Raw genomic sequence first — 26,278 nt, 5'->3', positions numbered from 1 at the left:
TGGAATTAATGTAGTTGACAAGCCTGAATCTGACTGTTGGTCACATTATGATTTAGGATAAAATGTTACCATTTTAGAGAAACTGATCTCTTGGAAGTAGCCATGTTTCCTCTCCTTTTTAACCTTAAACTTCGTAAATGACTTAAAGACATTTTCTTGGTTCTGCATTGGAATATTTTAAGGTTAAATTAAATAAGATTTTCAAAGCTCTTAATCTTCTCATATAAATGTACATTTTCTTATTAGTATGTAAAATTTCTCACAATGTTTTTGTTATCATTTGAGAAGCAACAGGCAATATTAAAGCATTTGCCCATCCATTACCTGATGGGATAATCTTTATCTCTGGTAGGCCTAAACATAGAATGTGTAATGGGAAATGTAGAAAGCTGTGGTATGATGAATTTAATTATAGTAATAAACTTAGTCACTTTTTTGTTGTTCTTAAAAGGTCAAGTAAAAATAACTGAATGTGTTGCATCAATAAAGTAAATACTGATAACGGATGCAGATTGCAGTTTCAGCTTCTTTTTTTTGTAGTTCAATGAGATTCCACAGATTGACATTGAAACTACATACCAATTATAATAATTATAATAATGGTAATAACAACTTTCATTTGCTGACTGCTCCTGAAAGTCAGACATCTTGCTGTACGTGTATCATCTCCAATCAGCTTACTCTCCTACAGGGTAGATGCTGTTTTCACCTGTGACTTCCAGAGGTTCAATAACTTGGCCAAAGTCACAAAACTACTAAAGGTTAATACTGAATTAAAATTAGCCTTATCAGTACTTAATAAAAATAGAAAATTAATTTTTTTTCTGATATCTACTATTATATAATTCTCTTAGAAAGAGATGAACACATATTTGAAGAAGGCTGGGCATATGAAATATAAAATTCACTTTTTCAAGTATTTTAACCTGGCATTCTTTGATAAACACTGATTAAACACATTGTGTCAGTCAAAAATAAGGACAAACACAAAACTAAGAAATAAACAGAGAAACTAAAAAATGAATTAGGAATGTGTTTAAAATATTCCTATCTTTTGGCACCTCTTTAAAGACTCTCTGTCAATATAAACAAGTTGACATTTTGTTATAATGCATGGAGCTATATTGAAAGATCTTACAGTCTCATAATACTAACCGAATTATTATGTTACCGTTTTACAGGCATGCAATAAGTTACAGTTTCTCACTGCCTGTTTCTTGTGATGTTGTTTTCAGGTAATTCAAAAGAGGGAGGACACACCAAAATGTGTGTACTTGGACAGAAGCCAACAATAAATGGCAGGAATGTTTACAAATCCATCAAAACTATTTGGATAGGAACTTGAGCCCTGTAGAAATGTTTGCAACGTGAACTCTTTAAAACAGTTTGACCTTAACACAGAATAAGACTAAATAAAAAGCAGAGAAAGGAAGGAAGGAAGAAAGAGGGGAAGAGGGCATTGTTTGTAGGGAAAGCTCTGGGCACTGTGAAAACTTTTCACTTTTCTGAAGGAAATGCAGTAGAACAGATGGTAAGAGTGGAAGTGAGATAAACATAGGAACTAGAAAAGTAAGCAATACATTCTAACAGGTTCTATATCAAAGATCTGGAGAAGTAGAAAGATTAGACAAGGAACTGTTCTGAAACTTGACAGTGGCTGTATCTTACCAAGTCTCATGCACATAGCAGAGATGGAAAGTGGAATTGCACAGACAGTAGGCTGTGATTATATTTTTCTGATAGTGAGAAGGGAAGGTCTCCTTAAGGCTTATTTTTTAAAATACAGATTTATCACGGTGGAAATCTATAGTACAGGTATATAAAACACTTTGTCCCCCCGCACCTATTTAACAATGGGATTTGTAGGAATTTCTATTGTTGCCATAGCATTAGCACCAGACACTAAATTTTGGGTCTTAGATAAGCTGTATTTTTTTTCAATGCAAATTATGGCCCAGATTAGTGAATCAACACTGGGAACCTGTTACTTGTTTCTGGTAATGTAATGTACGTGTGCCTGTACACGACTGTGTATGTATAGTAGCAGAAAGAGGACTGTATAAAGAATGATCTCATTTCTTAAAGATACAGTGCCCTAGTAAGGGAAAGAAAACAGATGTTCATATTAGAGAAAGAAATTTATACGAGGGTGGAGATAATGTTAAGTTTGGGCTGATTAAGGAAACAGTGCATTCATTCCTAAGCTTCCTTATTGTAATGTGCTTCATTCCAGTGTGGAAACTATTCACCAGCATGCATCTGCCTCATTTGATCTCTACATCCTGTGCTCCTATATCCTGCATTGGTGGCTGACTACCAAAGGGAATACCAAAATACAGTAGCTCTTAACAAGAAACAATAATTCTACAAAAATGCAAAATGATACTGAAACAAAATGAACAAATAAACATAGCTTATGTCCTAAGGGAAGGACAGCTTAGAAAAGAATGTGTTTTCTCCACAATAAAAGAACACCATGAATAGAAAAAAAAAATCAAATGATTAATAAAAGGAATACATTTTGAAAAATTATATAGTGTTCATAATATCTTATGTTTTTTACATTTAACATTGTCAAATAAGAATTAGATGTACTCATTCTCCTTTTTAGTTTATTTCACAATTTTTTAATTATTTTTCTATCAAATGATAGACCTTCAGCAGTTCAATATAGCATTGGGCAATTCTGAAACTTGAATAATACAAATATATATTGGACGTTGCTTCTGAATTCTGAAGCTAGTTTGACAATAGTTTCTGAACACTTGAGTGTTTGGGGCAGTACCATTCATCTGAGAAGAAAGGTCAGAATTACCTTTCTGCTCAGAGACAGATTTTCTGTGAGGTTAACGCAGGTTAAACTTGAGAATCCCTCCCTTGTACAGACTCCTTCCAAAGCCTTACACCTAATTTTGTAATTATAACTTTGTATTTTTCTTCTTAAGGAGGGTCCCCCGAGTTGTATAAGCTTCAGGTCCCACAGAGCCTGAATCAACCCCTGTTAGTGCCAGTAGTGAACATGGATGATCTCATAGAAGACAGGTTTTGACTTTCAAATTTATTTGAAGCCTTCAATAAGATTCTCAAAGAGCTTTTGCATCTATCTTAGATATCTGAACCCCAAATCTATTATCATTATAGAACAAGTTGCCCTTAGCCTAAAGAGATCACAGATATTTACGAAAAGCCTAATTTTGAAAGCACTGTTTGAAAAAGTGAAGCAGAGAGGAAAAGTGTTCCTCCATGTTTCTGAAAATCTGGAATATGTTGTGGATATTATCTGTTTTTCTGGTGTAATCACCTGCAGCCGGGCACTAAGGGAGGAGGTGCCGTGGGAAGACCTTGTGGTAAAAAGAGTCCAAATGTGTCTTGTGATAACACATTTGGGACTATCCCTGATGTTGGAAGCAAGATGCAGATCTGAGTTAGAAGGAGGCTGACACGACCTTGAATATTTTTTCCCCATAGGTGTGGAAACTCTGTTAGGATTATCTTTAGCTGTAAGATAGGCTCCTAGAAGTGGCCACAGGACTCTCTGGCTCACATCCCGTTGTCCATACTGAAAGAGAAGCTGGGAAATATGGTCTTTATGGTCGGGTGGCAACATGCCCATCTCTAAATTCTGTTACTATGGAGGGTTTTCAGCTTATGTAATTTTTTACATAATTATGTAATTTATTTCCTTTGCTTGGTTATTGGAATAATTAATGACTCAAAGCATAATGACAGTCAGTACATTCAACATTCATGCTTTATCTAATCCAATAAATATTTACTGAACACCTGCTATATCAGATATTGTGAGACATGCCATGGATACAATGGTGAGCAAACACAGGGAAGTCCTGGTTCTTCTGGAATTTACATTATAGTAGAGAGGCAGACATTAATAAAATAATTGCACAAGTGGTATAGGGTGTTTTGACCTAGTGAGGAAGGCCAGAGAAGGTGTCCTCAAGAATGTGACACTTGAGCTGGAATCAAATGCTGAGTAGACATTAACTAGGTAAAAAGAAGTAATAGGGTTTCAGCTTGTGGGTGACATCAGCTTGGTGAGCATGCAAAGAGAGCAACAGGGGCTGTCCTATGAGTTGACCCAAAAGAGATATGTGTGGGTCAGAGAGACCAGGAAGGACAATGATCATATGGCTAAGGACAGGAAATAATGAGAGGAAGTGAAAGAGAAGAAGGTCAATATCATGAAAGCTCAAGCATTAAATTGCAAATCTGAGCTTCCCATAAGCCATGGTAGAGAGAGAAAATGGAAGAGTAAGATCTAATTCTAATGGTCAAGCAGTAGGAACAAACCAGCTCTATAAGGAAAAATAAGTATCACTTATTTGTGAGCTCTGAGAGCTATTCATCATTAAGGTTTTTCAACTAGCATTAGATTAAGGGCATTCAGATATGGAGTGAAGCCTTTATCAGTTGCTGGCCCAGAATATGCATTCTCTATTGGCTACTTCTTAGCTTTAGCATTTTGAATGGGTGGCTTGAATAGGGTCCTATTTATAATGAGTACATTATATCGTAGTAATGGAACACTATGTTAATGAGTGATTGCTTATGAATCATATTCTTAAATAAAGACAGATGCCAGCAAACAGAAAGAATAGTGGTTTCTTGATGGCAGAATAACAAATCTGTGAATAGGTAAATTACAGTATAGAATATCCTCATTTAGGGACCATCAGACATTACTGTGTCTCTTTTTTGGAACAAGAAATGTCTTAGTTATGTAGAATCTTCCTATGACTGGAAAGATATGAGTTAGTTGCAGTGAGCTTTTTTTTTTTTTTCCTTGGAGCTGGAAAAGGAAGGGATAGTAAGAAAAAACATATATATTTACATTTAAATATAAACTTTGAAGTATATATTTCGGAAACATCTTTTAAAGTAGAATGTCTTTTTTTCCCATTTTCCCACACTTGCTTATATATTTGACCCTTTTGGGTGCTCATTGAGAGAAATAATGAGGAATAAAAATTCTCGAATGATACACTGGTGAGAAGTTGCCTCATATTACCTCATGTAGAAATATCCCTTATGCTACAAATCTTCAGTGAACTTAAACTTTGAGAAAAAAATCTTTTCCCTTGGAGGATAATATTGACAACAGGAATAAATGGTCAGTACTCTAGATAGAATCTATAAATCACTTCTTTTTTTGTAAATTATCAATATTTTAGTTGTGACTTATATGATGTTAGTAACCATAAACACTGGTATTTTCAATAGTTTTTTTTTCCCTTACTAGCTATAATAAAACACCACAAATTACAGTAGTCATGCATCGACTGTAGAAATTGAGTTTCTTCTTAACATAACAGACTTAGCCCTGGACACTATTGTCAACTGTTTCAGGACTGGTTCCACACCTGGGGTCTCAGAATGTTTAATAAAACAAATGTGGGTTCTATTCTTTTGATCTGTTTTATTTGATCTGTTTAATTTTCATATTCTGGGGTCTGAAAAAGGCTATTATCAAAATAATGACATGTTAAATAGAAAACCCCAAATGAGTTATTAAAAAGTCACATACATTTAAAAAATAATAATTATATATTAAATATAACTATCCAAAACATGGCAAAACCCCACATTTTATTATACATATTTATTAAGTCAAAGGGAGAGCTGAGTTAGACACCATGGTAGGAATTCACAAATACAATGGATCTATTCTTTTCAAACAGTTGAAACATTTAGATTTATTTTAGATATTGCTATGAAGGGGTAACAATTGCATGTTGTTATTTTTGTTTCTAGAGATATAATCATGTCTGTAATTTGGCAACATAGAGTTAATTTAACATGACATTTTGTTTGGATAAGCTGTAACCAAACAATTGTTTTAAGCCAAACAATATTGTGAGGCTATTAGGCAAAGCAAACACAAACTGAATCTTAAACTTTAATGTCCTCGCCCTTCAATATGAGCTGCTGTTTTCTGCTTTTGACTGTTACAGTCCTTTAACCAAAGCTATCTTGTCTGATGATAAAACTGTAAGTGTATGAGGCTCACACATTTTTCATCTCTATTATGACCTTATCTTTCATGAGCCGCTTCTGTGAAGGTATCCTAACTATAGGAAACACCTGGAAAACATATGTGATATCTATTCTCTGATAAGCAGTTCTGAACAAGAAAGTAGATCTGTCACTTCTGAACTGTTCATTGTTAAAAAATACTTTGATGATTTAGCTGATTGCAAAATACATTATAGGGATGACTAACAGGTACAGTAACACTCCTAGTCAAGAAAGTTCAATAGTTATATTGTACAAGAATTTCTATAAGAGGGTAATATTGATAGGAGCTACATGGATTAAAAGAGCAGGGTTAAGAAAGGCTGTTTGCTTGCATGACTGCTTTCAAACACTGCTGCTATTTTGCGCTAAAAAAGTGACTGCCTCGGAATGTGGCAAATCTTTAATTTCTACAGAAGTATTTAACTTTCAGTGAAAAGGTGTTTGTTTGCGTTTTTAAAATTATTTTTGCCTGGCAAGTAGAGCCACTGCTTTTACCATCTTACCATCAATGCCTAAAATGGTATGTAAAGATTCCGTTTCATGTGTTTCAAAGACTATATTCTAGTTCATTTCCCTGAGTCATTTATGCTATGCATTATATTGCTCAATAACACCTTCAATTTCCCCCTATAGGGCTCTCACTGATTCTGAAACCTGGACTAAGAAAAATGGAAGGGCCCACAAAATACGTATGATATCTTTTAAAAGAGCAACAAAAGAGTTTAATCATGCAATGGAAAACTATTAACTCTGTAGCCGTAATTTTAGAAATATTATAGATTTTGTTACTGCTTGACATTTATTCCATTTCACCGTTTTATGAATTGGTCTTTGGATGTATGTAGTGGTTATCCCATTAAATATGTTTGTGCTTTGCTGAAAATACACTGAAATTTCTATTTAAAAGTATGTGAATAAGGAATGTAGAGAGTTTACGAATGGATGTCAAATGCATTCCTAGCTCCTTCTGTAATTCTCTTCTTGGCATCCTTTTCTCTCTTTCTTTCCTCTTTCTAGCCACAAAGGTTTTGAAGCAATATCTTAACAAACTTGTCATTATTATCTTGGCTATTAATTATTCATGCCATTTTCCCTAAGCTACTCTAGAGTACTGATTTCAGACATAAGAGAATCAAAAATAGATAGAAGTGTGAAAAAAAAGACGGTCAATAAAGTCAATTCCCTTTAAATCAAGAAGAAGCTGACATTGGGTTAATATCAAAATAAAGTTCTATTTATAAGTTTTCCACAGGAATAAATGTATTAAAAGAAAAGAAGTAAGTCTCTATTGTGAGGAAAAATTTCTTAAAAGTAATTCAGAGATTTCATATTTGATTAAATTATTTTTAATCACTGTATTTTTCATTAGTAAAAAAGATTAAAAGTGAATTATGTAAAAACATTACCATAAAAATTAAAACCAGTTTCCTGAGACAAAATTAGAAGATGAAGGGTCTAAAAGTTGAAAAATGTGACATATTTTAGTTATTAAATAGAAATAACGTGCTGAAAGCAATTAATTAGCAAATGTAATGATATTGCAGTAAGTTATGGTAAAAAGAAAGAAGCCAAAATCTAATTATTTAACTGGTCAGCAAGCAGTAGTTATTGATTTAAGCATCTGTGTATAGTTGATTTTACTAAGTGCCAAGTAAAATAGTAAAGCTTAGAAAAAAATAAACCTCATAAAGATCAAATCCATTAAATATTTAGTTTTAATATGGAAGCATAATGAAGAAATGGGGCTTATATATGACAAGGAGAAAGCTGCTGTTGCATCACATCTTGCTATATCTTTGTTGCCTGCCATGTAGTACACTGTGACTGCAATATCCTAGTAGGTTAGGAGCATGGTTTTTGGTGTCAGACTAACTTGGAATCAAATCTTGGTTCTGCCAATTACTAACAATGTGCCTGGGCATCTTTCCACATCTCTGCTTCTTTGTTTACTTTTCTGAACTATAGGAATATTAATATTAATTTATTAAGTATGAAATGTTTGATTTCCTTAACTAGCAGTTAATCTGGCAGTTAATATCTGTGACATTTCACTTTGACACTTCTTGTTTTATTTCTATTGTAAAGATATATCCTAATTTTTTCAAATGCATGTTTTGACTTGTGATTATCTTTCAAATTTTTTTAGAACAATTTTTGTACAACCATAGGTAATTCAAAAATTCACAGTATTTTCGAATATGAGTTCCGTCATAAAATATATATAACATAGACAGCTCAAAATATCAACAATGTGTTTGGAAAGGATGTGGCTAATGAACACACCACGTTGATGGTTTAAACAGTTCTGTTTTGGTAATTTTAATCTTAAAAATTAGCCATTATGGGCGACCTGAGACCAAGGTGGATAATGATAAACTAAAAACTGTAGTGGAAGTGAATTTATCTCAACCTACAAATAAATTAACAACAAGGTTTGACATTACTATTCCAACAACAATAGATCATTTAAAACAAATCAACAAGGTAAAGAAGCTGGAATGGTTGGGTGCTAAATAAATTAAATAAATATGTCAAAAGAAAAATCATCTCAAAACTTGCCTTTCTTTGCTGTCACAACATAAGGCATTTCTACATTGTATTGTTACATCTGGTAACAAATAGATTCTTTCTGATAATCACAAGCATTCAACACAAGGACTGGATAAAGATAAAGTGCTGAAACACAGTCCAAAATGAAATATTCATCAAAAAAAAAAAAAGCTAATTGTGTCTGTTTGGTGGTCCAGCACTGGTATTATCCACTACGCTTTCATAAAACCTAGTCAATTGATTATAGCTGGTGTCTACTGCAACCAATTGGATGAAATGATGAGGACGCTTGTGATTAAACAGCCAAGATTGTTCAATAGAGCAAGACAATGCTCAACCATATGTCACACAAACAACACTGCTCAGAGACTGGACTTGCAAACTCTCTGCCATCTACCATATACATCAGACCTTGCACCAACTGACTACCACATCTTCCAGGCTTTGGACCACTTCTTACAAGAAAAAATATTCAATTCTCAACAAGCTGTGGAAAATGCCTTTCATGATTTCATCTCCACTTGCTTTCCAGGTTTCTTCGCTGCTGCCATAAACAAGCTACTATTAAGATGACAAAACTGTGTCGATAGTTTAGACACATATTTTGATTAATTGTACTGCTTCTTGTTTGAGATATAATAAACTAAACTTTTGAATCATAATCAGACATTTCATAAATAATGACCTAATACACGGCAGAGCTGTTGAGGTGATGTTCATAAAACATTTAGCAATATACCTACTGATGAGTGGTACTCAAGAGATGGTGCCCCTGTTTAGGTTTAATAAAGAATCTGATCTTGATGACATGATCTATGCCTTATTCATCTTTATGATTTCACTATTTGGCACTTAGCAGATATTGAAATGAATATATACTGAGTTCAGTCCCATTTTGTTTTCTACACTCAAGTGTATCATTTCATACGACATTCTTATGTTTTAGTCATCTTTCTCTTTTTTGCATTCTTTCTTTTTAAAAATGATTAAATAACTAGGCAGGAACTTTAAACAATTCTTTCCTCTCCAAATTTATTTTTATTAATATGATATATATTACATACTCTTTACCCAGTTTCATAAGCAGCTTAAAACAGGTGCAAAATGTAATTTCTTTTGAGCTGCTAAATGTGTATAATTAAGTATATGCTTCCTTAAAAATTGTAATATTTATTTTCAGTAGTTCTAATCATATGTGCTGCATAATGAAACAAGTTAGAGCAAATCATTTAGTGAATCCAGATTATCAATACTGACTACAAAACTCTAGGGTTCTGATTTGGCAGTTAAGTGGTATTTAATGACAGTTTTTTTTTATTATATGAAATCACTAGTTCAATCAATCCCTTGATAGGTTAAATTATAATATTTTCATTTTGAGAGATTTGCCAAATTTCTCTGTGCCTCAGATGTCTGCATAGATTTATAGCCATCCTGCCATTTTCTTTTCCTAGCAGAAACTAGATGGGAATTATCATGAGTAAATTTGGCATATACTGAATAAAGGAAAGGACTTCATTCAATGAGCCATTATACAGTGGAAATATTTCTCAACCTATTTCTCTTCAGCATCTTAAAATTTCTTCTGGATCCTACTTGTACATCATAGAACTGTCTAGTTTTACCCCTTTCAAGCTGTCACATTTCCTGCACAATAACTTAATTACTGTAATATTTTTGTCTATAAGATTCTGTGAGGAGATGGCTTCCATTTTTAATGTGAAAAATTATTTCTAATCATGAAGCCTCAGGTTATTAAACCTACAGATTTCTATTTCATGCCTCCAAAATTTCAGATATTTTATTGTTTTTTTCCTCCAGGAAGCTACCATGACACCAAGTCTGGTTTTGTTGTCACATGTATTTACTTGTCACCTCGTGGACCTCTCCTCTCAAAGCACTTATCACATCAGGTTGCAATTCCATATTGATTTGTCTCTGCCCTATGCTGGTCTATAAATGATATATGAGAGAAGAAATCATCTTATTTTGTATTCTCAGTGCCCAACACAGTACCCGGGCCTCCAAAAAGTAGTATTTTAACGAATTAGTAAAGAACAAATTATATTACCTATGTTCAACGGAGATGAAGGTTTATCAATTCAACTGAATGCTTTTCTTTAAGTTCTAATTTTTGTGATTACTATGATTACTCTGAAATATATTCTTCTAAACACACTGCTTTCTATTTTTCTCATATTATTTTCTTCTTCTACATATGTAATTTACCTAATAAAATATTTCAGATTAGACATACCGTAGTCTCACAAAAACTGCAGGGAAGAATATCTGAGACATGAGTGTTGTTATGGAATGAGTAAAGGAGAACTTAAAGACCAGAGGTCCGACAAGGCGTGTTCATAGAAACTCAATAAATATATGTTGATTAGTCTATTTGTATTGCATGATTATATCAGTTCTTCCACTGAAATACCTCCAGTGCTTCTCATTGCCTTCAACATGAAGGTAGAATTCCAAAATTAGTTATATAGGTTCTCCATGGTGTATAGTCTCATTTTGTGCTTCTGGTCTCTGAATATACCTTATGCGTTCTCACTTGGAATTTTTCGTGAACTGCCTTAATTGTAAATTTTTATCAGTGATTACTGCTCTTATACATATTGACTATCTCCTCAACTGGGTTATATGGTCCTTAATGTAAAGTACTGTTTTGTTTTTTTTAACATTTGTCAATGCATCTACAAAAATATGCATTGTAAATGTTAACGATTGAATTTTGCATGGCACCACATTTCCAATGATTAAAATGTAAGAGTAAAATGCAGGAAGATTTATTCTTTTATGTGAGTATAAGGATGATACAGTTAATATCTGAATATAAAACTTAACTTCTCTAAGTGGTTCTGCTTAAAATTTGACTCTCTAGTCTCTGGGCCCTTGGATATATAATTTTTAACAACATGGCCTCATAGTTGCTTGTTAAAGTGTCGCTCTGGGATTATTTTTCAGGTATTCATGGTTCTCTCCTCAACTGGTGAAAGGAGGGAAAGAAAAAGAATGTAAAGAATGCTACACTGGTAATTAGGACACTCAAGTTTGATGTCTAACTTTGTACAAACTGCTGTTTTTGGTGCCCTTTATGATCCCTCTCTACACACCCGCATAATCTTGCTGTCCTGCTTGTTGGCAAAGGAGATATACATAAAACTGCTTCCATCTGTCACCCCTGTGATGAGTGGGAAATACTGCCAGAGCATGAGACTTGGAGGAGCTGCCTCACTTGCCCATCACTGTGGCTGTAAGGCCACGGATAAGTAACTGACCCTATCTGTGTATCAGTTTCCTCAGTAGTAATTTGATCTAACTTGGGTTAGATGATCTCTAAAGTCCCCTTTTATGCTCAAATCTCTGTATTTCAAAATTCGTAAGGAATGAGAAAAGTACTCAGAAGGAGTAGATACTATTTAAAAACCATAGGTTTCACTCTCTGCTCTTCACTATTGGGCAGGACAGTTGCTTTTGCACACTGCCCTAAATTAGTACTCGAAGTTAAATCCATTCAGTCTGTGGGAACATGATCAAAAGGTCACTCACCTAAGTGGTAGGTACTTGTGTGGATCCTGGTCCTCATGACAAATAAAGTGTTGGAAAGGTCAGTATTTCCCATAATAGGGTCAGGTATCCCTGGTGGTACTCAAAAAGATTAAAGTGGTACACTGGTATATTCTTAAATAGCATTGAGTCAATGGTGAAAACGTTTTCAAATTTCTTATGTCCCTTGAATATTAATGAGAACGTCTCAACTTCATAGTACCATGACTTAAATACTCCTCTAGCACTTGCTACTCTTCCTTTCTAATACCATGCGATGAGAAGTAGACTCCAAATCTAAAAAGACATAGCAGCTAGAATTTAATAGTCTTATCTGTATTTTTATTGACTTTATTTTTATGATGACCTTCTATTTTTGACATGTGATATTGATTTTTCCACTTATAGCAGCGATGACATTTTTATTTTTAAGATACATTGTTTTTTAAAGTAAGTTTTCAGTTTTTTGAAAATTTTTTAAAATAAGTTATAAAAAATGAGTCAATTTAAAGAAAGTATTATACAAAATATTGCACAGGTGGTAACTGTCCCCAGATCATAAAAGTAGTATGACAAGCTTGGGAAGAAATGGAGAGTCTCAAGAAGGGTCCAGCAGGAAACCAATGACATGATCAATGGGTTTAACCAACGGGAGTTTAGTGAAGGGACGGTGTACAAGGTGTGGGCAGGGCTAAAGGAACCAACAGGGGATGGGATAGTGGGAAGCTGTTAGCACTTCTGGTCTCCAGAGGTGTGCATGGAGGGGATGCTGATGCAGGAGCATGGGGATAGCAGGTGGGGGCCACAGAACAAGTGCTTTAATTCTGCAGTGCAGCCACTGCTAGCAACTTGAGACCATCAGTGAGGAAGGGCTTGAGGGATACATACCTGACCTCCCTGTCCTCGTGCCTCCTGATCCTCTAAAATGCTACTAGTGCCTCCATTGGCTGAACTCAACTGGAAATCAGAGGACAAGGAGCCACAGTGATGGAATCCACAGAAGTGCAGAGTCCATGGGACACAAAACAGGACAGAGAGGGAAGCGAGTGGATTGGGACCAGCAAGAAGGGTCAAACAGAGAATATGCAGCTCATGGGAGATGTAAATTCTCCACCAGAGTTATTATGACTCCAGTTATGCTAGTATGCATACATAGCATTAGCTCAGTACTTACATATATGCAAGGATGATGTTCAAAGTAATTAATGACTGGCACAGCCTGGGATCTGACTAGTCAGAACAGATGCCATAAACCTCCTGCTGACCACGCTTTAATCCTAGTTTCTGGATTGGGGGAAGTGGGAGGACGCTCACTAGGGAGAGACTAGAGTAGGCAGAGGCAGTCTGCGGGCACTTGGTTAGTTCGGGTCTAGCAGTATTTTAATATTTTAAAGGCCTTAGAACCTACTTGTGTGTGCGAGCTAAGGACCAGCCTGGCTTGTGTCTAAGAAGTGAGAGCAGAACTTGTCCCCTGATCTTCATGAGATAATTGGTTGCTGTGGCTCTTTTCTTCTATGTGACCTGAAAAGAGTAGCACAGAAAATAAAACTCTTGGTTTTTTTTTTTTTTTTTTTTTTTTTGAGACAGAGTCTCACTCTGTTGCCCGGGCTAGAGTGAGTGCCATGGTGCCTAGCTCACAGCAACCTCAAACTCCTGGGCTCAAGCGATCCTCCTGCCTCAGCCTCCCGAGTAGCTGGGACTACAGGCATGTGTCACCATGCTCGGCTAATTTTTTCTATATATTTTTAGTTGTCCAATTAATTTTTTTCTATTTTTAGTAAGAGACGAGGGTCTCGCTCTTGCTCAGGCTGGTTTTGAACTCCTGAGCGCAAACAATCTGCCCGCCTCAGCCTCCCAGAGAGCTAGGATTACAGGCATGAGCCACCGCGCCCGGCCAAAACTCTTGTTTTATTACCGAGACTTTATACCTTTTTTAAGATACTTGGACCTTGTCTTGGACTTTGATTTGTGAACTTACTCACTTTAGTGGTTTTTATATTTTCAAAAAGGAGCTGTCATTTTTTGTATATATCCTAATGAACGTACTACAATTCTTTAAACATGGTAGATGCTCAATAAATATTTTCTGGAGGGAATTTCATTGGTATTCATTCTGGTCACTCTGAAAGGAAGAGATAACTCAGCTTCCAGAGAGGTTTCAATTCCAAACATGGGATTCAGTGGTGTGGTTTATGTATTTTATTTTCTATTACTCATCAGAGCCAATGCTCCTCAGTTCAACAGAGCTGTCACTGGGTCTCTACATTCTTTCTCTTTACCTTTATTCTGATTTTTAAAATTCATTTTATGAAGCTATGCATAGAAATGTATATAAAATTTATTGAGTTTGAAGTTCAAAACTCATTATTAACATCACATTAATGTCATTTATAGTAATAATGATTTCCTGAAATTTTTGTATTTTCTTAAGTTACTTTCAAAATTATAAAAATTCAGTGTATTTTTTGGTATAATCATCTAAAGACTTAAGTACTATTAGAGATGATTTGGGCAACTGTGTGGGAAATAGTTATTGAATACTTTAGAGAAAGCTAGATAGACAAGCAATTTAATTTAAAAATGTTAGCATTACTAGATTCAAGCTATAGTTGCTTTGATTTGGGTATTCATTTTATTTCTGTCTTGACATTTTCTCGATATGTTGTTTTTTGGTCTCTGTTACCATTTATAGTTAGGTATTATTTTATAATTTTACCTGCATACCATGTTAAAGTGGATTACTTTTCATTAAAACAGCACGTACTTTGTTATATTATCACTTAAAATGAAGGTACTCATTAATTAGAATCTTTACTTTTAAAACATGATTGCATTGTTAAAATGATTCTCCTTTGCCATAACTATATTTTTGCTCAGAATATTGAAGTTTTTTTAATATGAAAATGATGGCATAAAATTGTGGAAACTGGCTGCACTTATTCAAGTACAAGTGTAGCTCTATATCTTCGTGCGTTGTGGAAATTTGAATCACTGGCTAATCATTTAATTATGACCTTCTTATATTCCATTTTTACAAGAAATAAGACCAAGTTTTAGCAAGCATGAAGCTGGGGAAAAATAAAAGTCATCTTCAAAATAATCTAAATTCAACCCAAAACATAAATATGTATTACCCTAAGATATTTAATTTTTTTCTGCTGTACATTATCTTTATAAAAATTATAATTTGGAAATAAATGAGTTAAGTTTTTCTGCACTGAGAGTCCTAGAAAAATTTTAAACTGTTGTTTGATTTTATTCTTATTAATAACATTAATAACTCCAAAGGAAATCTTATATGAAATGTTCTTTATTGTTTATAGTACTTTATTTATTGATTGATAATTAATACTGATTTTCTTTATTATGAAGCCACAATAGATATCAAAATGATTGATCATGGACATTTGGCAGTATAATGACAAATCTATGATTAGATATCTGATAAGGACATACCTCTGTGAGGATTTGAATGTGAAATAGAGGGCTTTGCTCATTTCTCTTTCTCTCTCTGTGTTGGTGTTTTCCAGGTGATGATGAAAGAATCCAAGAGACAGCAGAATCAGATGGGGACACACAGTCAGAGAAACCAGGGCCACCTGGAGCTGAGACAGATGACTGGGACGGACCAGGTAGGACAGAAAATTTAAAATTCAACCATCTGTTGCTAGTGTTAGGAATTCACTTTTTTTTTCCCTTAAACATAGTTAGCTTGCAAAACAAAAAAAAGTTTTTGTGTGTGCTGGTTATATGGGAGTTTAAATGAATATCATTATTTAAAAAATATTTTTATATTTTTGTTAAATAAAATACCTCTGCTTGAAGTCTCCATTATTTTTTTCTTTTCATATTCATATAGAATTAGTCAATTCTACTTGCTTTTTCTTTGAACAGAGAATCGTTAAGCTATATCCAAATTCAAATTGGGCACAATTCAAAAGCTTATAAACAAGTAAGAAATATTAATCATAATACTTCAAAGAGCTATCACTTTTAGTTTAGTCATGTTGCAAGTCATAGATTGAACCTCGATATGTATTTAGAAGTAGAAAACACAAAATATGCTCCCCTTTTGATTCAATGTTTTGGCAACATTTTCATTTTTATGAGTAAAATTAAATTTGATATTAAAGATCCTGACATTTATTCATTTCAAGAAAAACGCTGATCGAAATACTCAAACACTAATATAATTTATAATTTTATGTAAATACATAATGTTCATAAGTACTCTGTGGAAAAAAACATCTTTGTATTTGTTGCCAAGTAATTTACAATCGATGGTACATTTATAAATGGAGACTATTATGTCATAAGGTTTAAGGATATAAGTGAGTTTTGAAATAGTTTTGCCATAATTTTCAAAGCAGTAACATTTTTCATTAAGAAAGGTCCCTATATTTCAATCACATTTTCACCCTTGCATGACTTTGCAAATTGCTGTCTGCTGTGCGTGAAGAAGAGAGGAACTCCAGCAGTAATTTTCTGAAACCAGCAGCTGGAAAATATAATGCAAACAAAAATGAAGATACAGTATATCTGATTATTATGATGTCATGTCTAATGTTATTCATGATACACACAAATGTTTGGATTCTGTATACTATGGCATAATGCTATACAAGATTTTAGATCAAAATGTATTATATTTAAAGTAACCACGCTACCACATTTTAAGACTTTGAAAGAAAATATAGACTTCTGGCATTTTCAACTATTGCATAATGCTTCTGTCTTCTCAATGTGAGGAAGAATTTCCTTGGCTTAAAAAAAAATAGGAAAGAAATCTTTGAGGAATCTTAGCTTTATCATGGGGGTTACACAACTTAAAAAGAGTGGGTGAACTTTATATCTGACATTTATTTGTTCATGGAATTAAGTATGTATATGCTATTTAAAAGATTTTTACATTTAAAATTAGATTAAATGGCCTTTCAGATATGCCTGCTTACAAAGAGGTACAAGCTATTAATAACTTGCTCTCATGATGGAGTATGTGGGGGGTAGGTTTCCCCTTTGTTTATACCTGAGGCCCACAGCTTTCCCAGTTACTTAGGAGTAAGTGAGAAAATTTAGGGCATGAGGAATTGCTAAACACATTCTATACACCCAATGACAGCTTTTCCATAAATTTTCCAAAAAAAAAGATGGGGGGAGAGGGTGAGCAAGGTAAAGAATGATTCTGCCATTCAAGATGAGATTTTTTTTTCAATTTTCACTGAAATTTATTTTAGGTATGTGATTTTACGTAATTTTGTTTAGTTGATACTGGTGAGAATATTTATACTCTTTTCTGGGGCACATGTGGATATGTCAAAACCTTAGGGAAAAATGTGTATCCCTAAGCAGTTATGCCTACAAGGAAATTTTTTCCTTGTGTGCTATAAAATCAATAACACATTTGTCTCTATAGGTACTTACCAAAAAATGGGTTTTATTATTGTGAAACTCCTTGAGTTGAGGTTGATTCATAACAAAAGAATACCTCTTAAATATTTATTACTTTTCAAGGTAGAATATTGCTGATTTCCTTCAATCGGGAGATATAGGAGAAAGTAGGGGGCCATTTTTATATTTTTGCTAATGAGAGAATAGCAATTATTTCAATATTATTAGTCAAATTTTTGTTATTCACACAACAGTATTGGCACTTTCCAACTGTATTAAGGAGAGAAAATTATCTAGCTTTTAGTGACATTTTCAAAGCATGATAGAAAATGGGCTCTGGATTCTGTGGATATAGATTCACATTCTGGATTTGACACTCATTGCCTGGGAGAGTTGACAGATTGCTTACTCTCTCTGTGGCTGTATTTGCATTTGTAAATTATAGAAAATAATCTTAACAACTCTTAGAGAGTTAAATCAGATCATACACATAAAATGCTAATGATCATTGTTATGCCTTAGGAATTGTTGAATCTTAAAACAGAACCTTTAAAAATTCTTCCCAACGGTTTTTAATACCCAGTAGTGCATCTGATACAACAGAGGGTAATACTAATTTAATCTGAGTTTTTGTAATACTAATTTAGTTTTGAGTTTAGCCACAATTATTGGTTAAGATATGAAATCATGAGCCAGGTGCAACTTCAAGGTCTCTTAATTTTAAGGCCCTCCCACTCTGACAGTCACCCCAAGAAAGACAGTTTTCTCTAAAAATAGAACAGAATCAAAGGACTAGGAAATTATCTAAAGAATTTGAGGCATAGAGTTGACATCATTTAAGATGGATCAGGATTTATCTTATTTTTAAAGAGTTTGATGGAAGACGACTCCACAACCTTTCTTAATGGTTCAACTCAATAATGAATCAACTCCTGTCTGAAGTGTTCTGTTTTTATCAAATGCAAATTCCATAGTGTAAAAATGTTTTTTTCTTATTTGTTATTTAACTAAAAGGTCCACTTAGCAATCGCAATTGCTCACACCTTTGTTAGCTCTTATGATTAGGTGGAACCTAAACAACCTTTAGAAAAATTATCTTACATGTAAACATTTCTATGGTGAAATTCTTTAATGTTTAAATGTTTGTGATTCTTATTTAAATATTCCTTCAAGTTCCTATGAATCTTTCACAATCTAAATAGACAACTAGACACAGACTAAGTCAGTAAGGTTCAGGCCAATACATCTATTTTTAAATTTCATTGTTCTTTCTTGCTTTTAAAAAAAATTACCCTGATACTTCCTTGCTTGGAATATAATTCATATAGTACTTGGTTTTCACTATTCTGCCTTCTTATCTCTATTTGCCTATATTTTACATATATCACTTATCTTATTTTTAAGTAAACATCTCGTTTCCTTATATCACTCTCACAAGTTCCATGTTTTATCACCCTCACAAGTTCTTTGGTTTACCGATGTTCTTATACATTTAATATTCAATAAATATTTACCATGCATTTATTGTTCACTAATGATTGTGAAAAGTGCTAGGGAGAGTTCTAAAGGTGTAGCATGATGCTGTCCACACTCTCCTCTTTTGATGCCGTTTCTTTCCTTTAGCCTTCGTTAATTATTCACGTACTGTATTTGGGTCACTGATGCAGTAAGTAAACATCTCTAGACTGGAATGTAGAACATGGTTGAAACTATAAAAGAAAGTGTACACAGTTTAGAGTCAGACAGGTCTGTGTTTACTCTCACATGCTGACTCTTATGGCCTTGTTATTTCTGGCATGTTAAACAGCCAGTCCTCAGTTTCCTTTTCTTCAAAATGGGAATAATAATAACTACCTCAAAATACTGTTATAAGGATGAGATTTGAAAGAGATGATGTTTACAACATATCTAGTGTAGAGCTTGGGAGAGAGTGGGACTTGCTAAATGACAGTGGCCTTCCCTTACCCTAGGACTGAACTTTGTTAAACACTTTTCACTCTGTTTTCTCAGACTGCCTGACAGTTGGAATATTGACCTTATATTGAAAATAGTGTTTACATCCCTGGCTCTCTCTTCTAAGAAAATCCTTAGAACCACATTCTACGGTGAAAATATGGAGTTCTGACTTATGTACTTAGATTTAGGAGGAGACTTGGGGTAGAGAATTCAGATAAATCTTTTTTTAAAATTTTTTTTATTTCAGCATATTACAGGGGTACAAATGTTTAGGTTACGTATATTGCCTTTGCCACACCCGAGTCAGAGCTTCAAGTGTGTCCATCCCCCAGACGTTGCACACAGCACCCATTAGGTGTGTATATACCCATCCCCTCCTCCCCCTCCCACCTGCCCAACACCCGATGAATGTTATTACTATATGTGCACTTAGGTGTTGATCAGTTAATACCAATTTGATGGCGAAGATAAATCTGTATAAATCTATCATCTACCTCCGTAAAATAATGACCTTGAAAATCATATCTTACCTAAATTTTAAGTATGCTAATTTTCTGGATTACTTATTAAAACATGGTTATTTCTTTTTGCACTTAGGAATAGTGAATAATTTGATTTGATATGATAATTATGATATGATAATTAATGAATCTAGGTGTTGCCATCAGGTTTACAATAGGTATAATTGAAATTTCTGGGAGCAATAATAAAATATCCTGTTACTCAAATGTACAGATAAGTACATATTCCAATTAATGTATATTAATGCAAACATACACAGATATCAAATTTTGAATGCCGAGGATGTGCCTGTAGTCTCAGCTACTGGCAAGGCTGAAGCGGGAGGATCGCTTGAGCTCAGGAGTTCTAGGCTGTAGCGCACTACACCAATTGGGTGTCCACACTAAGTTTAGCAACAGTATGATGACCTCCTGTGAGCAGGGGACCACCAGCTTGCCTCAGGCGAGAAGAAACAGCCTAGGCCGATTATGGAGCAGGTCAGCTCCCCTGCTGATTGGGAATGGGATTGCTCCTGTGAATAGCTACAGCATTACAGCCTGGGCAACATAGCAAGACCCTGCCTCTTAAAAAAGTTTTTTTAAGCAAGCAGTTATTTAGATTCTTTGACATAAACTTTTCAAATATATACTTTATTTACATAGATTTTACTATTTATATGTTAAGCCTTGGGCCATTTCAGTAAAAATAAAGTAGAAAATCAAACTCTATCTTGATGATTTGGTGAATTAATAGAATGACATTAGGAATCTTTTTTGCATTATATATTATAGAACATTAACATTTTCTACTACATTGATAAATTAAATCAGAGTATCCATCAGAGGTAAATTATTTGGGGATAGTATGAGGAATGGAGAGGACCAAAAACATTTCCTCTGTTTATATCTTGGCTTTGCCACTTATTTATTATGTTATTTTGAATAAGCTATTAATACTCTAAGGCCTTAGTTTCCTTGTTTACAAAATTGAACTAATAATAATAGCTATCACATTAATGAGATATTACAAGTAAAGTATGGAGCTCAATAAATCCTTCTTAATATTACTTTTTATTATCAGTTTGGCAATTGTGTCATAGCAGTCATCACATGGCCTTCCGTGTGATAATTCCTCATTAAACATTAGTGCAGTGAGTTAATTTTACAAAATGATTTTGCTATGTAAAAATAATCATAAGATTGTGTTCACTATGTTCTATTCCACCTGATTTAAAACATGAGTCAAAATAAAGAATTTTTAATGTAAATACATTTTCAAGAATAAATGTTGAAGATAAAATCAGACGTGTGTACTTGTTGCATCTGGGCTAAAAATTGGTCAACAAATCTGTAAACGAGTTGCTTCATGCCATCATTGTTCGACATTATGGATACATGTACAATGACAGGCTAAGTTCTGCTTTGTGCCTTAAATTAAACTGGGAAGATGGGGAGTGTTTTTCATAAAGTGGAATGGTAGCTAGAAGACCACTGTGAAGAAGGAGCACATACTTAATGACACAGGTTTTTTTTTTTTTTTTTTTCTCATCTTTACTAGCCCGAAGAAGGGCTTGAAGATTACAGTTCTGATTTCGTTTCCTTTTTGATTGGGAAAATGTGGTAGATATAAGATCTGGGAAATGCCATTTGAAGTAAATTAACAGAAACCTATGAAACATAGTTAACCATAGATATAGTCTGACAGTAAGAAGAATATTGTGAGAAGTGGAGGAAATCCTAGAATGACTGTGTATTACTCTGACAGTGAATTGGTATTATCTCTGCTATCAGATAATGCAGTTATCATTAATTTTCACATTTGCATTTCAATCTTTGGAAGGAAATGACTCTTGCCGGATGAAGATAAGAGCTCTGTACCACTATAATGAACCATCATTTTATCTCAATGCTTTGTGTCCATATGAAAATGAGGCAGGGAGGAGTGTGTGTGTATGTGTGTGTGTGTGTGTGTCCATGTGTGTATGTTAGGGACTCAGAAAAATATAACAAAGTGTCAAAAATTTCTGTAGACTTTTGAGCCCTTTATGAAACAAGAGAGAGTAAAAATAAATCTCCTGTAGTGTAGTTAAGTGGATATCGGATTAAAAGACGAAAGCTTTACCCTTTGTACAACAGAATGTCACATGAACATGTTAAGAAAAAGTTCTCTTTATTTTATTTCCTTACTCTAGTGTGCACTCTCATATAGAATTAGGACATACATAAATACAGCTAAAAGAAAAAAAAAGGCAGGTTGTTTGGAAAGACAGTTAACTTCTTTGAGTCGTAAAGAACTGCATAAAGTATACCACTTTATTATTACTATTTTTATTTATACTTCTTCAGCTGTATAAGAATGAGAATTAAGTATATTTAGACAATGGCTTGTTTTAGAGTTTGCAGTTTGTTTACATAAGTTTAATTGAGAAATTCAGTTAAAGGATAATGAATTTGAGATTAATTTTCTTTGGGCCTTTCCTTGCAATGACCTTTTCATCAAACATGCTACTGAAAATTGGGCACAATGTCAAATTTTATAAATATATTATGGTCCCCAAAATACATAACACATTCTTTTCAGCCCTACACCCTGCCCCTATGGCAAACTTCCGTAACTAAACTACAATTTCCATCCCTCCTTAAAACTTAGTGATTGAGGCTGTTATGGGTTGAGTTCTGTACTCTCCAAATTCTTATGTTGAAGTCCTAACCTCTAATACCTCAGGATGTGCTGTTTTTTGGAAATAATATCATTGAAGATATAATTGGTTAAGATTAGTCCATACTCAAGTAGGGTGGGCCCCTAATCTAATATGACTGATGTTCTTTGGGAGACACAAAGGAATACCTGCCATGTGGAGATAAAGACAGAGATCAGGGTAATACTTCTACATGCCAAGGAAAGCCAAAGTTTGCCAGTAAACCACCAGAAGTTAGAAGAGAGGATAGGACAGATTCTTCCTCTCTACCCTCAGAAGTAACCGACCCTGCTAACACCTTGATCTTGAACCTTTAACTTCCAGAACTGTGAGACAATGTATTTATGTTATTTAACCACCCAGTTTGTGGTACTTATTATGGCAGCCCTTGCAAACTAATTTAGGAGCTGCAAGTTAGAAAGGAATCACATGGGTGGTCACTTGTATGCTTGCCAGGTGTACTTCTTACTGTAATCGTTAATTGATTTTAGATATTATCTAAATGAATGAAATACGTTCACAGAAAAGATATATTGTTTCAAAGGAAACTATGTTGAAACCTTCAAAAGATGGATAAAGGAAAATCATTAAAAATATTAGATATGGGCAAAAAAATTTTAAGAATTTGGGAAAAAATATAAAAAATATTGAAAGAAACTTCACTTAGACAGCTTTGCGAGAGCTTTTACACTCTCACTCCATTCTAAGGAAACAAATTTGAAATCCTAGATGAAGAATTTGAATGTTGTTTATGTAAATGGAACACCAATCAGTTGGTCTATATACAAATAAAAGATCTAGACCCTATGTCAAAGTTTGATGCTTTTGTATATTATAAATTAAAATATAATATTTATAATGCTATTTTAAAAAATAATTCCATGGTTTGGCTACTTTGATAGCCAACCAAATAAAATAACTAACCGCCCAGTCGTATCCAGTAATAGGACTTTACTGTGCTCTTTCCCACAGAGCTGTAATTCAGCTTTGAATTCTTCTCAATAGGGCACTTCAGGAAGACACTACTAGTCAATAGGAATAGGCATATAAAAAACATCTTTGCCATCCTTTTTATAACCTCTTTCATTAAAATGTATGCATCAAATATTTATTTTGACATAGGATTATTGGCATTGATTATTTTCTTTGACTCAGTGTTGTGCCCTGAAAATATACATAAAAATATGATTGACCCTCATATCTGAAAAGCTGAAAGAACAACCAAACCTTGTAATTATTTGTGTTTATTTTGTCCGGTTCAAAAAAGGATTTAAGTGGGCTTAGAAAAATAAATAAAGAGCAACACAGTGACATGCATTAGAAATTGTTTGTTCTGTTTTTAAGAGACAGGGTCTGGCTCTGTCACCCAGGCTGCAGTGCAGTGGTGTGATCATAGATCACTGTAACCTTGAACTCTTGGGCTTAAGTGATTTTCTGCCTCAGTCTCCCAAATAGCTTGGACTACAGGTGTGCACCACCATTCCAGGCTAATTTTTAAATTTTTTTTGGTAGAGACAGGATCTTACTATGTTGCCCAGGCTGGTCTCTAACTTCTGGCCTCAAGCAATTATCCCGCCTTGGCCTCCCAAATACTGGGGTTACAGGGATGGGTCCCCATGTTCAATCTAGAACTAGTTTAAAAACACAGAAATTAAAAATAGGCACATAGTGATATATACACTTGATATTAATGTGCCATGAATTTGGAGTTAAATTACTAGTAGACTATTTATAAGGGCAATATTGATTCGGTATACAAGATAGTTAGTTGGGGCAAACATTTATGTTTTTAACTACATACTGAGTATTAGCCATAAGCAACCTGTGGCTGGGGCCTAGGATACATAGCTGTAAATAAAATAGAGTGGTCTCTACTTCAGAGAGTTTATGCTCTGCCAGAAAGTGAAAATTGTAATAATAATGCATTTTTTTTGAGTGCTTACTGCATATGTGAAGGTGGTTCTGTAGAAGTAACATAAATGATATCATAAAACCATATTATCAGCGGTGGGGCTAGCCCAGTCTGGAGGAAAATAATGACTTCTATGATGAACAATCATTTTTAACTTAATTTGTTTTTATTTTTATACTTTAACATGCAATGTTTCAAATATGCATAAGATGAAGAGTATAATGAATCTCTATGTAGCCATTACCCAACTTCAAAAGTTATCAACTTTTTGCCAATCTGACTTCATCAATTACCTCTAAAATTTTTTCTTGAATATTTTATAGCAAATCCTGGAAATTATGTCATTTCCCTCATAGGTGCTTTAGTATGTCTCTCTAATAAATGAGGATTTTTGTTTTGGATTTTATTTTTTTTTAGACAGAGTCTCACTCTGTCGCCAAGGGTGGAGTGCATTGACGTCATTATAGCTCACTGCAACCTCAAAGGCTTGGGCTCGGGTGATCCTCAAGCTTCACTCAGCCTCCTGAGTAGCTGGGACTACATGTGCATGCCACTATGCCAGGCTAATTTTTCTATTTTTTGTAGAAATGGGGTCTCGCTCTTGCTCAGGCTGAGGACTTTTGTTTTAAGCGTAACCACAATACCATTATAACATGTAAAAATATTCTTAATATTGTCAAAAGCTCAATTCATTTTCAAGTTTCCCCAGTTACCTGGAAACATGTCTTTATGGTTAGTTTGTTGGAATCAGGATTCAACAAAGTTCCATATATTGGTTGACATGATTTTCAAGTCTTTTTGAATGGATAGCAGTCTTCCTCCCCCAGCACTCACCCCCAACACACACTTATTTATTGAAACCAATTAATTAGTCCTGGAATAATTTTGACATTCTAACTTTGGTAGATTACATCCTGGTAGTGTTGTGTAACATGTTCTTTTATACCCCATGTTTCTTGTAAATTGGTAGTTAAATCTAGATCTTTGAGTAAATTTAGGTTTAATATTGTAGGCAACGATACTATATACGCATTGCTGGATGCTTTCTGTTGCTTATGTGGGCACATAAAGACTGGATGTCCCACTTATAGTGATATCACAATGTTTTCAGCCTGATCAAGTCTTTGTAAAGTTCCTGATCAACTTTTCACCTAATAATTATTGCCGGGATCCATTTTATCTACAAGACTTGCAAAATAGTTGTTTTCACATTTTATCATTTCTTTCTTATTTATTAGCTGAAATTATTATCTTATCAAAATCTTCCCCTTATCCACTATTTAGTTACCTGTAAATAATGTTCACAAAGAAAAGGGAGGATAAGTGCTTAATTCTTTCTCATTATTTACCAATTTTCAGGATAGTGAATCAGTGTCCTCAACCTCCAGAAGTGACTCAGAACTCAAGGTGGTTTCTGAGACCTTTTGACATGAACAAAAAAGACTTTGATAGCTCCTTTGCCTTCTGGCATGATGAAATGCCATAGGTTCATCTTGTTAGTTTTCTGCTCTAAACCTGGGGTCAGCCATTTCTCCAAGGATCCCAGGTCCCTGTTACAGGTTGTGCATCTCAAATCTGAACATTTGAAGTCCAAAATGCTCCAAAATCTGAAACCTTTTGAGTGCCAATGTAATTCTCAAAGGAAATGCTCATTGAAACATTTTGGATTGCAGATTTTATGATTTGGG

The 26,278-nt window shown here is 34.1% G+C and overlaps 1 protein-coding gene across 2 annotated transcripts in view; it reads left to right on the top strand.

The window, feature by feature from the left end:
• ZFPM2 (zinc finger protein, FOG family member 2) overlaps positions 1-26,278 on the top strand; it is a 616,571-nt gene that overhangs the window by 160,904 nt on the left and 429,389 nt on the right. For both annotated transcript variants that reach the window (XM_012645307.1, XM_012645308.1), the window contains exon 3: positions 15,666-15,767. In XM_012645307.1, coding sequence (XP_012500761.1) covers positions 15,666-15,767 — 102 coding nt within the window. The remainder of the gene's footprint in view (positions 1-15,665; positions 15,768-26,278) is intronic.

This window comes from Propithecus coquereli, unplaced genomic scaffold (genome assembly GCF_000956105.1).
Source record: "Propithecus coquereli isolate 6110/MARCELLA unplaced genomic scaffold, Pcoq_1.0 Scaffold23, whole genome shotgun sequence".
Classification (NCBI taxonomy): domain Eukaryota; kingdom Metazoa; phylum Chordata; class Mammalia; order Primates; family Indriidae; genus Propithecus; species Propithecus coquereli.
The sequence above is the reverse complement of the archived record's forward strand: the minus strand, read 5'-3'. Positions and strand labels throughout refer to the sequence as shown.